Source organism: Sminthopsis crassicaudata, chromosome 5, assembly GCF_048593235.1.
Source record: "Sminthopsis crassicaudata isolate SCR6 chromosome 5, ASM4859323v1, whole genome shotgun sequence".
Lineage (NCBI taxonomy): Eukaryota > Metazoa > Chordata > Mammalia > Dasyuromorphia > Dasyuridae > Sminthopsis > Sminthopsis crassicaudata.
Genome location: NC_133621.1, coordinates 228,618,360 through 228,633,950, shown reverse-complemented (window position 1 = coordinate 228,633,950; position 15,591 = coordinate 228,618,360). Strand labels below are relative to the sequence as shown.

At 38.0% G+C, this 15,591-nt stretch overlaps 1 protein-coding gene across 1 annotated transcript; it reads right to left on the bottom strand.

Moving 5' to 3' along the window:
- Nucleotides 1–7,143: 7,143 nt before the first annotated feature.
- Nucleotides 7,144–12,318, bottom strand: LOC141544308 (keratin, type II cytoskeletal 6A-like). The gene is made up of 9 exons (XM_074270317.1): nt 11,707–12,318; nt 10,420–10,634; nt 9,933–9,993; nt 9,707–9,802; nt 9,323–9,487; nt 8,918–9,043; nt 8,342–8,562; nt 8,102–8,136; nt 7,144–8,001 (listed from the first exon to the last, which is right to left on the bottom strand). The coding sequence occupies exons 1-9, from the start codon at nt 12,223–12,225 to the stop codon at nt 7,760–7,762; spliced, it is 1,680 nt and encodes a 559-aa protein (XP_074126418.1). The 5' UTR covers nt 12,226–12,318; the 3' UTR covers nt 7,144–7,759.
- Nucleotides 12,319–15,591: the final 3,273 nt, after the last annotated feature.

Here is a 15,591-nt window from a genome sequence, read left to right as displayed (position 1 = left end):
ACACAAAGAAAAAGCAAACAACAACAAAAAGGTGAAAAATATTGTGCTTTGATTCACATTCAGTCTCCATAGTTATCTCACAGAAAAAAATATTTTACAAAAACTCAGATATTCTAGCAATTTCTACAGAGAGTTTAAATGCTAAGGAAAGGTGGAGTCAGAGGAATTCTTCTTTGCCTATGTGGCATTATTGAGGCTCTATGTAAAGACATAAGATTGAAGGAAATTACTTTGACATTCTCTGCATTGCATCATGAGTAAAAAGAGCTGGATCTAAACAAGAAAGAATTAAAAGCATCATTGGAGGCAGAGCAAACAAATCCTTGTCATTCAGCTTAATCTTTCAATTGATTCCAGGGTTTGGGATGCTTCAGTCTTTCTGAAAAGAAGCAGCCAGAGAGTCTATTGAAAAAGAAGTGGTGCCTCCTCTTTTGGGAACAGCTTTTTTGCTGGTCTTATTTTCTGGGTGGGAATGGAGAAGCTGTCTGTTAAGAGTTGTAACATAATCCCTAGAAATCTCTGCATGGTAAATACAGAAATGTAGCAGCAACATCCTATGGATAGTTCCAGTTAGGTGGGCTGGATGATACTGCTGTAGCCTGGAGACACTGCTGACACCATCCTATTGGCTTGTTATCATGTAAGGAGTTAGCTGTCTCTGGGGGTTGGGGTATGTGTCACTATATGAAGAAATCACTATAGAAGGAGGTATTCTCATCCCCATACCTATGTATAATATAGCTCTGGGACTTTCTCAGACAGTATTTCATGAACTTTGACAACTCCTGTATCTTATCTCCTTCTTGACTATTATTTTTAATAATAAGTGTCATTTATACTGAACTACAAAGTTTACAAAATTCTTTACATACATTATCTCATTTGTGCCTCACCTCATCTCTGAGACAGGTACTTACAGGTTTATTTTCACTTCACAGATGAGAGAATTGAAGTTCAAAAAGGTTAAGAGATTTGTTCATGGCCACATAGCTATTAGATGTAAAAGGCAAGTTTTACCTGACTCTTCCTAACTCCAGGTTCAGCCAGCATTCTATCCACTATAACAAAAATTGGTTTACCTGCTCCAACTTTTACCTTCAAATCAGATAAAGATTTCTACTATGGGCCTTCAAACTAGATGAAATGACCCCTTCCAAAAATGTGGGAAAATGAACAGTGTATCTACTAAGGTTATGGATCATTACTGCTCAACCTACCTCCATGACCCTCTGGAAAAGTTCACAAAGGGAAATTAATCTCACCTAACTACTGGGAAAATATCCTATCGTTTTCTGAGAGCATGGAAGAATTCATCTTTTCTTAAAATCTTCTATTGGTCAGCCCAACCTATCTATTAGATATTGGGCTCTTCCCAAATCTACTTTTCATTCCAGATATTTTTTTGGCCTAATTCCTCTTCTTCTTATGACTACTCCTTGCTTTCTTGTGTCTTATTCAAACTGTCTCAAAATTCAGGAAGGGCTCCATCTATCACAACCCCTCCTTTATATCCTTTATACTGCTTTCTATACCTCTTACTCTCATTAGAGCATACTATCTTTCATTTTGCCAAGAAAACTGAGGTGATATACTGAGATCTATATGCACTCTTACTCCATGCCTCAGAACCCAGTCAACCAATGGGTGTTTTCCCATGTTCCAGTTTCTAATTAAGAAGTGGTCCAGAATTTTTAACAAAGCCAGTAACTATGTTGATTTTAGATTTTAAAGTCTCTTACAGATGACTAAGATCAATTAGAACAACAGTTTTTGAAGATGGAAGGTGATGAGAAGTATTGCCCCACAAACAGAGGGAAGTAGTGAAGAATAATTTAAAGAAAGTTTGGTAGGAAATCTAGTTAAGAAAATCCCAAAGATATTTTTAAAATTCAAAAGAAAATGACAAAAAGGAAGAAAATGTCTAAAATTGTTTTTAGTTCCAGACTACTCTCTCAAGAAGAGCAGAAGAGCAGTTAGACTTTAACATTACAAACATTATATGCTATAGAGGAACCATAAATAACACCAAAGAGAACAAAGATGAGAAAATTAATTAGATGACAGTGGGCATACATAAAGGACATCGTTGGGAGTAAAATTCAACAAAGGTAGACTGAAGAACATTTTCTCTGAGCAAAATAGCATTTTATTAATAGGGCATACACCTATCAATAAAATAGGTCTAATGACTCATTCAGTTAGCCAAAAGACCCCAAAAAAATCAGTTCCTTTTTATGACCCAAAAAAGTGACAGGTGAAAAGTAAAGAATGACCTCATATAAATGTTTCTAAATGTATCTGAATATTGAGTCTCCTGGGGATTGAATATCAAGTAAAGTTGAGTTTTTCCATTTCTCCAGTACTGTTGGATATCAGGTAAGACTATAGTTTGCCAAAGCTCTGGCTCCCTTGCTCTGGGAACATATCCAATTCAGAACTATAGACCACAATAGAATCATCAAGTTTGTGTAATGATGCTGGGCTTCTTGACAATTTGACAATGGCCAAGACAATGATAGTGATGAGAATATGGGAGAAATTGAGAGTATTTTTGTCAGTAAGACCCAGGATCACAAAAGAAGTCCTTGGTCAGGGTCTAAAAACCTTTGTGCCTGTTTTATAGAAATTAATGCATCTAAACTCCTTTAAATAGCTTCTGGGCTGATACTATTTTGTTTTTGTATCTTTGTATCTCCTTAGCTACCTCACTACCCTGCATAAAATATGTAATGAATGATTTGTTGAATTGACTTAAATTTCAATTATGAATTAAAATCTGATTCTTTATTTTACAAAGCCCAAGAATTTCCCTAGTTAGCTCATTCTTCTAATACATTTAAATAATGGGTTAATTTATAAATATTTTTTACAGAGCAGGCAAAAATCACAGCCTCTTAGAAGAAGTAGAAAGTATCTCAGAAGCCAATAAATGTAGTCCCTAGTTATATGTATTGCTTAAAACAAATTATGCCTAGAATGGGGTACACAGCAAGATAAGGTCTGAAAGCTGAGTATTTGGAGAGACAGACCATTATTCTTCCCTCCAATCTTAAAAAAAAACAAACGTAAAACACTCTATGGTCACATGTCTGTTTGTCCTGCTTTTCCTTTGGGAAACAACCTAATTGTCTTGAGATATGTTCAAAGGGAAATCCCTTTTAAAGGAAATGTTTATAAGTCCTTTTTAATTCTGCCCTTGATCATGAGTTTGTTAAGCAAGGCTCAGAAAATTTGGAGGAGGTCCAAAGCAACAAAGAAAATAACGAAAGGGTTGAGAAAGTTGCACCATGAGCAAAGGTATAAAGAATTAGATTGAGTAGATTTAGAGGAGACTGGATGTGGGAGGGAGTGATGACAAAAGGTAGGAGAGAATCAATGAATAATCACCCTCAAGTCTATAAAAGTCTAACCTTCTGAACTTTTCTTTATTTTTACCAGGGAGTGGCTCTATCTTCCTCAGGTTAGAAAATAAAAGCTTCCCAGTTTGAAGTATCTGTGAGACAGGGGAATAGGGGAGGTCATATGAGAGAATATTATCTTGTGTTCCTGAGATAGGAACAACTCAAATGCTTCACTCTGGGATGGCCATTTTGTTGCCTCATTGAAAAATTACTCAATGGATTGATTTAAGAAACAATCCAAAAATCCAGGCCTATTTATCAGGTGTTCACTTTAAGAAGGGTGTGAATAAATTCCCTAGTAAGAACAAAACTTAAGAAAGGTAAAATAATTGATAATGCTGTCTCAATAGCAACTTGACTTGAATGGTAGGACAATCAAATAATAGTAGGAGAGGATATTAAAACAGAGCAGAACAAAGCAGAGGAGAGGTGAGAAGAAAAGAATGAAGAGGACCTGTTTGATTAAAAACTGACTCAAAATTTCCATCATCTCTTTCAGGTAGTGTTTTCTGCTTTACTCCACCCAACTCTTATTGCCTCTGGTTCTTACATTCATTCTGAATTCTTTCATTAACTCTTTTTCCAGCTGGACTTAAGAGGTTTCCATGCTTTTGCACCTGCTCTGAGTCATAAGCTGAGTATTTTATCTTCTTCATCAAACTAGTATCCTTCCAAGGGCAGAGACTTTTACTAGACCTAATTTAACAGATATTTTTGAGTACTTAGCACCTTCTGGGTCTCCCCCTATTGTTCAGACAGGGCTCTACATTGCAGGAAGCCTTATAATATGATCCTGACCAAATGACTTTCAAGATGCATTGAGAAGTATTTATTAACTATCTAAATAAAATAACTTGAATAACTGGCAAACATTTCAAAACAAGTATCTGGATTTTAAAATTATGTCCTTTTGGAGGTAGTGTGTACCTATGCCAAACTCAATCAGCTGGAAATCTGAACTAAGTGAAGGTCCCTGAGAAATGGAAACAATCTAGAGCTGAAAAACGAAGTCAGGAAAGCCTCCCTATAAAAGTAGATAATGAAGCAGGATATCCCAGAAACAGAATTGACCTAGAAAGAGAAGAAGAGATTATTCCAGACCTAGAGAAGAGTACTGACATCCTTCTTTCCCAGTGGCCAAAACCCCTTCATGTAAAATTCTAAAACAGTGCCTTATGAACAAAATTCTTACAAAAGAACAAAACACTTAATAAATTGTTTAATGTGAAAAGGAACTGAATTACTGACTATATTTGCCTAAGGTGGGTAATGAGATCACTTGTTAATGCTTTAGTGAATTCTATCTGACTCAAGGCAGATGATTCTGTTAGGTGATATACCCCCTCTTTTCTAGGTCTCTTTTGACATTCCTCTGCATTGAAAGCTCCACAAGAGGGCAAACTAAGGAAGAGAGAGGTTGAAGAAAACACTTCAGATTTTCCTCCTCCACACCAGCAACTACAATGAAAACTAGAGGGAGGTAGACGTTGGATTATTGGATTTCACGCTGGAAGGGATGTTTGGTGGTCATAGAATGTAACTTAGGTCTTCTCTTTCTAAGTCCAATTGGTATACTTTTCCTATTTTATCATGTCTTTTAAATCTAAGTCTCTTTCTCATATATGACTCCCTGGAACAGAATTAAACTGGAACACATTCCTAGATTCCAAATGTAGAAAATTGAACAGAATCCCTTGGGAATCCAACATTAGAATTTTTTCATTTTTTAAATTTCTATTGACTTAAAGATCAATAAATGTGAACATTTAAATAAAGAAAGAAAAACAGGAAAGTGAATTGTATATGAAATTGTGAGCTTCTGTTACATTCATTCCTGAAGGATGTTAGAGGCCAGAGATAGGAACTGTAAACTTTTAGCTGTGTTAACAAACTTCAAGATATAAGATCAGGGTAATCAAACCCTCTCCTTCTTTATCTTTTAGCCCTTGAAGACTGATTTTGATTATGTGAATGAAATATCCAAATTCCTAAGTATCAGAGTGCTATAAAATGACCTGAAGGTGATTTGTTACTAAAGGCAGGAGTAAAACAGATAGAATTATAAATACTTTCACCTGGGGAAAGAAAAAGTGAGTTGAAATTGGAAGATTAAAAAAGATATGTAATTTGCTCAAGATCACAACTAGTAAGTAGAAAAGTTAGGGTGAGAATTCAGGTCTTACAACTTACAATTTCAAATCCAGAGTCTTTTTAGAATAGAATATTATTTTTTTAAGGTTTAAACTAAGGTTTAAAGAGGTAATATCACTTATTCAAGGTCACATAGCTAGGAAGTAGTAGATCTGTGAAGGCAATCTTTAAATATTTTAATTTAAATTCAGATTTTAAGTTTAAATATTAAAAATATTGAAAAAAATTTAAATCTATCATGAGGGAAAAGGATCTCTAGGGAAGAGAACCAGAAACAATCAGTATAAGTTTCAGAGAGACATTTTTAGGGTTGAAGTAAGAAAAAAAATTCTGATTAGAGCTATGCAAGGTGGAATGAACTGCAATGAAAGTTTATGGAAGCAGAAATTTAGACTTTATATGGCACTTTAGAGATCACGGAATATAATCCCTCATTTTACAATTCAGAAAACTGAAGGTCACATGAGTGGTCTTTATATAGCAGAGCTGAGATTCAAATGCAGGTTCTCTGACTCCAAGCTTAATAATGTTCTTTCCATAGTAACATTCTATTGGCTTTTTCATTTTGAAGGTCTCTAATCAAAGGCTAGAATTTAGATATGTCATAGAGAAGATTCCGATCGTGTGAATTGGAATTGGCATTGGAATTGATATTCATATTGAATTTGAAATTGATAGCTTTAAGGTGCCTTCCAAACCTGACATCTTATGGTAACCTCTATTTCATGTAGAAAAGAACTTTAGAAAAGTAAAAGGATGGATACTTGTAAAGAGAAATGAGAGACTTCATTCAACTACTCAGTGCTCCAGGCAAATCTTTAGGATTATAACTGGTAGAATAAGTGTCCATCAATACTGGTAGAGACGTTTTCTTCACTAGGAGTTCTCTACACATTGAGAGTTCTCAATAAAATCACAACTCTGGGGGGGGAGAAAATAAATCCTAGCTACAAGAAGCCCAAGTGGTAGGGAAAAGCAAAGTGGAAATATCCTGGTTGAGAGATCAATGGAATCATCATCCCCTCCAGCTTCAATGAGTGTGATTCACAAACCAGGCATCATGTTCACAGCAATCTGAAATGGGGTGACTAGGTATAGCAGTTGCTCCATATGTTGGAACATATCCAACATATTAGGCAAATTGTTTGGGAGAGAAGTCATTCTTTGGATGTCTTTTCTTGTGGAGGAAACCCTACTCCCTAAATGTAAAAGAAATCCATCCCCTATATATCAGTATTCCATGGCAAAACCCCACTAATTCTATGCTGGTAACAACTTTGGTGGAAATTTAGATTTGACCAGGGATTCATAACTTTTTGTATGGCTGTTTGAGTAAATGCTCCTCACAATGTTAAATCCTCCTCACAATGATGTTTTTAAATAAATAGCTTTTAAATGCATAGGATTGCAGAAGAAACCAATTATATTGAAACACAATCATAAAAAAATTTAAATTCATGGACCTCTGAAATCTCTCAATGAATCTAGATTTCCTGGATTAGAATCTCATTTGAGTGAGAGGGAGATTAGAGGACTAAAAAAATTGGCAACCAACAATCTAGTATAAAAACAACTCCAAACAATACCAATATATATTATAAATCTGCTTTATTTGGACAAGTAGAAGAGATGGAAGGGACCAAAGAAATATGTCATAAGGATACAGTTCCTGTAGTCTTTTTACTTATATCATTTCCATTTTCAGGTACACTGCAAGAAAACATCAGCACCACTGCTTTTTAGCACCAGGAGATTCAGTAGACATGTAGCTCCAAATGGCTTGCTGAAGGTGGCCAAGTACAAGCTTCTTTCAAATCCAAAAGTCAGTGTCTGTGCTTAGGAAGGACACTTGAGGATTTTTCCAAGGTCCCAGACTTAGGAACTTAAAGACAATAAGTAGATACTCTGATAGCTGGATAGGAGGGTCAGATAGAACTTGTGTGACCATGCTCACTGATATTCTCAACAATCTTATGATTGGAAGTTCATACTCAATGAGACGTGATCCAGCTGGTAAATTGTATATGACATTTAAACTTTTGGCCCCAATCCTGGGTGCAAGAAAAGATCAAAGGTTGAGGGGAGGGGTCTGGAAACCAACCCCAACATCTGCAGCAGCCAAAAGGATAGAAGCATTGATGCTGAGGGTTAGGAACAAGAAGCAGGGGCTTGAGACATTCCGGAGCCAATAATCTGGTAGACACGTGTTAGTGCTTGTAGCTCTTCCTGCTGGAAGATGTGGTCGTGGTGTACTTTACACTGGTGCTGCTGCCTCCCAGAGACCCTCTCCCACTGCTGGAGCTGAAGCCACCTCCAACGCCGAGTCCTCCTCCCACATTGTAGCCGCTGCCACTACCGTAGGAATAACCACTTCCTCCACCCATACCAAAACCACCTCCAACACCACTGCCACTGCCATATCCACTGGAGACTGTAGAGCTCACAACAGCTGTGGAAGGAATAAAAAAATTACATGTTGAGACTCCACTAAACTAGAAAGCTATGGAGAAATTAAAGCAGAAGTGAGGAGAATAATCAAAGATACTCACAGATGTTGACTGGTCCAACACCTTCTCCAGTCATTCTGTGTGAGGAAGAAACCAAAGATTATATTTCAGAAGACTGAGCTTCAGACAAAGTGGGATGATCCCAGAAGTTTCCAAAGTGGCCCATAGGGTAACCAGTTCACTCTGTGTTTTCTCAAAAAGAGCTCAGTACCCCTGAGATTCTGCTCAATGGCTGGATGCCTGACAACCCACTACACAAAATCTCAGAGAGCAAGTACCCACCTGCACTCCTCTCCCTCCAGAAGCTTCCTGTAGGTGGCAATCTCAATGTCCAGGGATAGCTTGACATTCATCAGCTCCTGGTATTCTCGCAGCTGGCGGGCCATGTCCTGCTTGGCCCTCTGAAGAGCAGCTTCTAGCTCTTCTAATTTGGCCTTGGCATCCTTTAGGGCCATCTCGCCCTTCTGCTCAGCTTCAGCAATGGCATTCTGCAGGTTAGCACACTTTGGGAAAAAAGAAAGAGATCTTATTTCTTCTTCCTTTCTATCAAAATGCAGATTTATGACACAAAGCAATTAGGAAAGCAGTTGGAAGTCATCATTCCCAGCCCTTCTCCCTGCCACCAGTCCTTGTTATCAGCAAGTCCCAATTTAATGTGTTTGTGTTAGCCATGCCAAATGTGGAAATGAATGGAAACTGGTGGAGAGGCTCCAGACATAGTAAGGACTGGGCTTTAAATACTGCTAGTGTCATGTGGATACATTAGTTGTGCTACATGGACTGAGTTACATAGTAACAGTGAGGAAGATATTCAGAAAGGAAGTGCAACATGGGTCCAGAAAACTGGCTATAGCCTACCTGCTTCTTGACGTTATCAATCTCAGATCTCAGCCTCTGAATCATTCGGTTCATCTCAGAGATCTCGTGCTTGGTATTGCGGAGGTCATCCCCATGGCGGCCAGCTGTGATCTGCAGCTCCTCATACTTATGGGACAGAAAAAGGAAGGGAAAGAGAGAGACAGCATTAGTATCACACTGAAATGCCTTCCAAATTGTCTCAGTGTTTCTTCATGAGATTCCTTCTAAATGTTCACTCCAGCACACTTTAACTTATTCTTCATTAGCCAGCTGTTAGCTGTTAAATGTCGTATCACAATGTCCCAAATGAATAGGAGGATGAGACAGAAGTGTAACCTGTCCTCAGCTCTGTGGCAGGTTAGAATGGTAATTATAGACAGTCCAGTAATTTCCTCCTTATCTCACCTTGGTCTGGTACCAGGACTCAGCCTCAGCCCTGCTCCTCTGAGCAATCTCTTCATACTGAGCCTTGACTTCAGCAATGATGCTGTTCAGATCCAGAGAACGGTTGTTGTCCATGGACAGAACAACAGAGGTATCAGAGATGTGGGTCTGCATCTGGGACAGCTCCTAGAGGACAGAGACAATCAGTGGTGGCATCTCTAGACAGCAGGAAGTATTCCCAGGGAATCTGGGAATTTCCTCATAGGTCCCCCAGCCCAAACCATCATTAAATGATATTTCAGGGCCTGATAGTTTTGAGATGCCTGGCTTTTACATATTGAATATTTGGCATCCATTCCTTTAAAAAAATAACTTTTTTTTTTTTGGAGAACATAGAATCCTTACTGCTTCATAGAAAGCTCTTAAGAAGTTGATATCTTCTAGGAGAGAGTCTGCCTTGGCTTGCAGTTCAACCTTATTCATGTAGGCAGCATCGACATCCTGGTTGGGGAAAACATACAACAAGAAATCAGCTAATGAGAGCTCCTTTCTCCTATAGCCAAACCCAGAATGTTGCTTGAACCCATGTTCTCTCTTTCTGCAGCTTGTCCTCTAGAATCAATCAACTCACCTTCTTCAGTGTCACAAATTCATTCTCTGCTGCTGTGCGCTTGTTGATTTCATCTTCGAATCTGGATAGAAGCAAAAAAAAAACAACACAAAAAAAAAAACAAAAAAAAAGAAAGAAAGAAAGAAAGAAAGAAAGAAAGAAAGAAAGATGGTTGAGCCAATGGCCAATAGGATTGGAGAAATCAGCCTGAAATCCAAGGTCTCAAAAAGGACTGTTCCCATGTGGATCATGAATCTCCTTTCTCTGATATGGAGAAGTGGACTAACACAGGCCACACTAGGAAATTTGAGAGATGGAGTTATAATCTTTGAACTTCTTTGCTTTTCTATCACCCTCATTTTGTCCTCTGATAAGGTATTTCCTTCCTTTATGGATATTTTGTAGTGTTCCCCAATTTCTTCTGGTCTTTGTCCTTTAGGGAACTGGGTCCCACACTTACTCTCTTGGCTAATCTAGCTTTTGTCTTTTCCAATCCCCTCTCACTTACTTGTTCTTGAAGTCTTCCACTTGATCTTGCATATTTCTCAACTCAGAATCCAGAGAACCTTTCTCACGAGTGATTCTGTCCAATTGCCCCCTGAGTTGGTTAATATAAGCTTCAAACAATGGCTCCAAATTTTGTTTCACAGTCTTGACACCCTGTTCTTGGAGCAGTGTCCATTTGGTATCCAAAACCTTGTTTTGTTGTTCAAGAAATCGTACCTGGAGAACAGAAAAGAAAGTCAATTCCATAAAGCATTCCCTAGGATTGATAGAAAGTCAGTGAAAGAAGGCAATAATATCATTAACGATTTCATGATCTCCAAATGCCTAGTAGGGCAGCAAATCCTTATAATGTTTTGACTACAGCAATTCTCTACTCAAATTAAACCGCAATCTCTCATTTTTATGTGGGGGTCAATCACCATCTCTAACAACAGATTTAAATAAAATCTATCTTCTGCCTCTCTCATATTGTGTCACTCTATTTTTTAACAGATTGGATTTAAGAAGACAGAATTTATACACTCTAGAAGACAAAGTGGATCCTAGAATTTTAATTTTGGAAGTGACCTTAGAGGACACCTAGTCACAACTCCCCCCAATATAAGAATCCCTTACACAAAACATTTTCAGCCTCTGTTTGACAGTAATAGCGATTATAATTGATTTCTATATTTTTTAAGTCCAAGAATTCATTGCTTTTTCTATCAGGATGATTCTTGAGTGAACCAATAAATCTTTTGTTTGTTTTTGTCTTCCCATAGCTTTGAATCTTGGAGATTAACCAGTGCAATTTTCTTTATTTACAGCGGGGGATCAATATTGACATTCTGAAAAGATGACTTGCCTAAGATCACATGGGTTGTAATTAGTAGATCTGGGATGCAAATCCTGGTATCCTGATCCCTAATTGGATGGAATTTTGTCTGTACCATGCTGTCTTACTATGTCATGGGAGATTAATTAATTTTGGCTGACAACAAAAATTCTCACCATTCCCTCACACATTTCAGCAATGAAAGAAAAACCCATATTTTAACTTGTTCTCTTCACATGCCATAAAGTTATTGACACTAAGAATTTTCTTCTTCTATGGAGAAGAGGAAAAGTCCCAATAAATTAAACAACTTAGGTATATTGTTATTCCTTTCAGTAATCATCAGCTAATCATGAATTGGGCAAAACATCTCCATGCAGAGAGAATTTGAATCTCTCTTTTCTTTCATTCCCAAGTACATCAAGTTAAGTACAGAGATACACTTCATGATGGCTATGTATCTTAATAACTTACCTTGTCAATGAAGGAAGCAAATTTGTTGTTAAGGGTCTTGATCTGCTCCCTCTCTTCAGTCTTCACCCTCTGGATGGTGGGGTCAATTTGTAGGTTGAGGGGAGTCAGAAGACTCTGGTTGATAGTGACTTCTTGGATTCCACCAGGGGGGCAGACAGGAAACCCAGCTCCTCCATAGCCACCACCAAAGCCAGCTCCACCACCATATCCGAAGCCACCACTGACTCCACTGCCGAAACCAAATCCACCTCCCATTCTTCCACCATATCCACTCTGGAAGCCACTGCTGCACCCTGCGATGGAGATCCTCTTGGACCCCCCTAGGTTGTAAAGGCTTCGGCTGCCGAAACCAGCTCCCCCAGAGACTCCACAAGACCTTCCAAAGCCACCACTGCCCCCAGAACGGCACATGGACACAGAGCTGAAGCCTGACCGGTTGATGCCGGGAGTGATGGCAGAGTTAGCACTGAAGCCACTCCGGCCGCTTCTTTGAATCCTGACTGTAGACTGGCAAGACATGATAGCTTGGTTTTGCTCAAAAATGAAGAAGTTGAAGAGAAGTAAAAGTCAAAGAAGACCAGAGGAGAAGAGAAGGATTGTGTGAAACTGAGATGCCAGCAATGGCTTTATATACAGAGAAAAATAGGGTTGGGTCCAGTGTATGAAGATGAGCTTGCAGGTGGGGAAGGGCTGGGCTTTACAAATAGTGAGATCACTCCCACCTTGCTGGAAAAGGTATGAAAGACCAAGATTGCTTTTTTGGCTTCCGTTAGTCATAGAGAAATTCTCCTGCCTTCCAGCCTTAATTTGATCTCTAGACAATAAAGGCAGTATGCAAATTCACTGAAGTCATCTACTAGTCATGTTTCCAAACAAAAGAGACAAGGAGCTGAGCTGTGGTAATTGTTCTCTCCTCTGCTTACTCAGATGGATCCCCCCAAGTCTCTCCCTCTACTGGCACCACCCTCCACCCAGATAGGGTGGAATTTTGCCATAGGGCAGTTAACCTACTCAATGGTTAATGTGTGTGTGTGTGTGTGTGTGTGTGTGTGTGTGTGTGTGTATGTGTTTCTAAGGAGGCAAAGAAAGCCACAATCTCATTTGTTCTATAACTTCTTCCTAACATACTGGCAGTTTTATTTTGGTAGAGAGGGGGAGAGGGAGAGAAGAAACAGTCTGATGATGGCTGGCAGCAATGGAGCCTGGTGGTGCCATCCATCCACTGTCAGCAGGTCTTTTAAGGAACTTTCCTGAGAGAAAAGACAGCCATAGTTTGAATCAGAACTCTGCCTACTGAGCTAGCAGTAGGAGGAGGTTCAATTCAATTCAACCACCATTTATTAAGCATTATCATGTGCAGTACATTCTGCCTTAATATTTCCCAGGGATGATATGTTATATGTACTTCTAGATAAATACAAGGTAATTCAGGGAGGAAAATTTTTTGATCATTAACGAATTTTCTCAAGTTGAATGTGGGCTCTTTAAGGAAAAGGTAAAGTATTTTTCATTCATTTTGTCTGAGGATCTCCAGTGCCTACTATAGTTCCTGACTTGTTCCTCCCGCTTCTTAAGCTTAGCTTCTCTGCTAAACTCTCATACTACATTTTCCTCTCCATTTTCTGCTTTCTTGGATTACAACTAACATGATGAGCAGAACACAAAATGAATTAATGAAGCAACAATATAATTAAAGAAACCACTAGTGGATAGCATATCTTCAGAATAGCATTTGAAGGAATCTAATGAAAAGTATGTAAGGGCAGAAAGGTATTCAGCCATTAATCATAGGTATTTGTTCTTACAAGTAAAGTGATATATCAACCAGATATTTCAGTTTTTGCTTGCAAACTCAGATTCTAGCAGAGACGCTCAGGGAAGTGTGTTGGGTAGGAGGGAGGGGGACTATTGTAATTTGAGATTTGACAATTCATTTGCTGAGGAAAGGAATTACACGTTATTATCTCTTTCCCAATAGTATTAGCCTTCAGTGCAAGTTTTTGAGAAACGTTTAGGAGATGCCTATAGTTCAGAGGCAAATGACAGAAGGGAAAGAGAAAGGAAAGTAAGAGATAAGGAAATTTAAGAGATCTTCTTTCTCTCAGCAAGGTGAATTTTTCTGCTGCCACCCTCAGCTTTGGACCAAGCAGTTGGATCTTTCCAGATCTTTTGAGGGGTCACCATCTTCCCCCCACCACCATGGGTGGAACATTCTCTGTCACTAAAGAAGATGCCAACTCAGCGTCTGTCGGAAGCAGCATTCCTCCCTCCACCCTAGTTGCCCAACGGGATTCCAAGAATGCACTTCCACCCAGTTCTGGGAAAGAAATGTTCCTTCTCAGGGCAGAGTGTCCCTGACTAAGATCAGCGGAAAGGGAATCCAGAGACAATCTAGCCCAACACGCTCCTTTTGCAGAAGAAGAAACAGAAATGTAAAGAATTTTAATGAGGTGGCTAAGGTCATAGAGGTAGTAAGCGGCAGAGATTGAATTTGAATTCAGATCCTCTACCCTAAATTCACTATCTGTGTGAATCAATCTAGTACTTACCACTCCACCACAAAAACTCTACAACATTGTTTGGGGATCAATGCTTTAGATTTGACTTCAGCCTCAGAACGAAAGTAGAAAAACTTCATAAGAAGGATGATACAATGTCAGATAGCCATGGGATAGTGGTCAACATTGTGGAAGAAACTTAGGAAGAGATTTTTCTCTGGGTGATGGTGGAATGAGGATGGGCAAAGGGGAAGAAGAGCAACCAATATAATTTTTTTCCTAGGGTACTGGCATCTGAATGGCCCTAACTTGCTTGTCAAAGGTCCTATGTCTCTGATGATTGAGTTTTTACATCAACACCCTGCTTTTCATTTTCTTTCATTAAAAATATCATATTGATAATATATAAATTTTTATAGTTATTTTTAGCATCATTGTCACTTTCCATTGACTATCCTTTCCTCCCTAAAATATAGCATCCTCTTATAATAAATAAATACAGTCAATCAAAACTACTCAAAAATGTTTGTTTCACTGCTCATTTCTAATTCACTACCCATCTGCTGAGAGGGGAAGACATATGTCATGATTTAAAATCACAAGTGACCACTGCATTACATATGACTCAGAAAATTTTCAGTGTCATTTTCTAGTACATCATTGTGCTCATCATGTATTCTGTTGTACATGTTCTGCTTATTTAATTTTGCAACAGTTCAGAAAATCTTTCCAGATCCTCCTTATTTCTAGTGCCTTAATTTCCTCAGTTAATTATCCCCAAATTATTCTATATGTAGTTTATTGCACATAGTTCTTTTCAAATTAACTTCCCATTACACTGAGCTTATTGAGAGCAAAGACTGCTTTTTACCTTTCTTTGTATCCTCAACACTTAGCATGTCCCTGTCTTAATAAATCCCCAACAATTTATTAATTTATTATTTATTATTTATTTATTAACATCTGATGTGTCCTCTCAATTTTCTCTCAATTCTTTGTATTTGTCATTTATTAAAGTATAATAACATTCTATTACATATGAATAGCATGATTTATCTACTTATCCATTTACTGATGGACACTCATTTTGTTTTGAGTTCTTAGACATTCTGAAAAGTGCTTTTTTGAGTATTTTTATACATAGAAGGTATACCAAAAGTTTTAGTGCAGTTTTAAGCTTTAATAGCTTTAAAAGCATAAATGTTGTATACCTACAAACAGACTTGATAGTATAATTCTTAGGGGAGCAGAGGGGAGAGAATTTGAAACTCAAATTTTTTTAAAAAAATCAATGTCAAAAATTGTTTTTATATGTAATTGGAAAAAGTAAAATATTAAAAAATGAAAAAGAATGTTTATTTTAGTTTTGCGACTTTTGAATAATACA

Coding starts and splice junctions, on each gene's coding strand:
- LOC141544308 (XM_074270317.1), bottom strand. CDS start 12,225: ATGTCTTGCCAGTCTACAGTCAGGATTCAAAGAAGCGGCCGGAGTGGC. Junction 9,044..9,322: donor AGTCCTGGTACCAGACCAAG/GTGAGATAAGGA, acceptor CTGTCCCATAAG/TATGAGGAGCTGCAGATCAC. Junction 8,137..8,341: donor CTGGAGGGAGAGGAGTGCAG/GTGGGTACTTGC, acceptor TTCCTCACACAG/AATGACTGGAGAAGGTGTTG.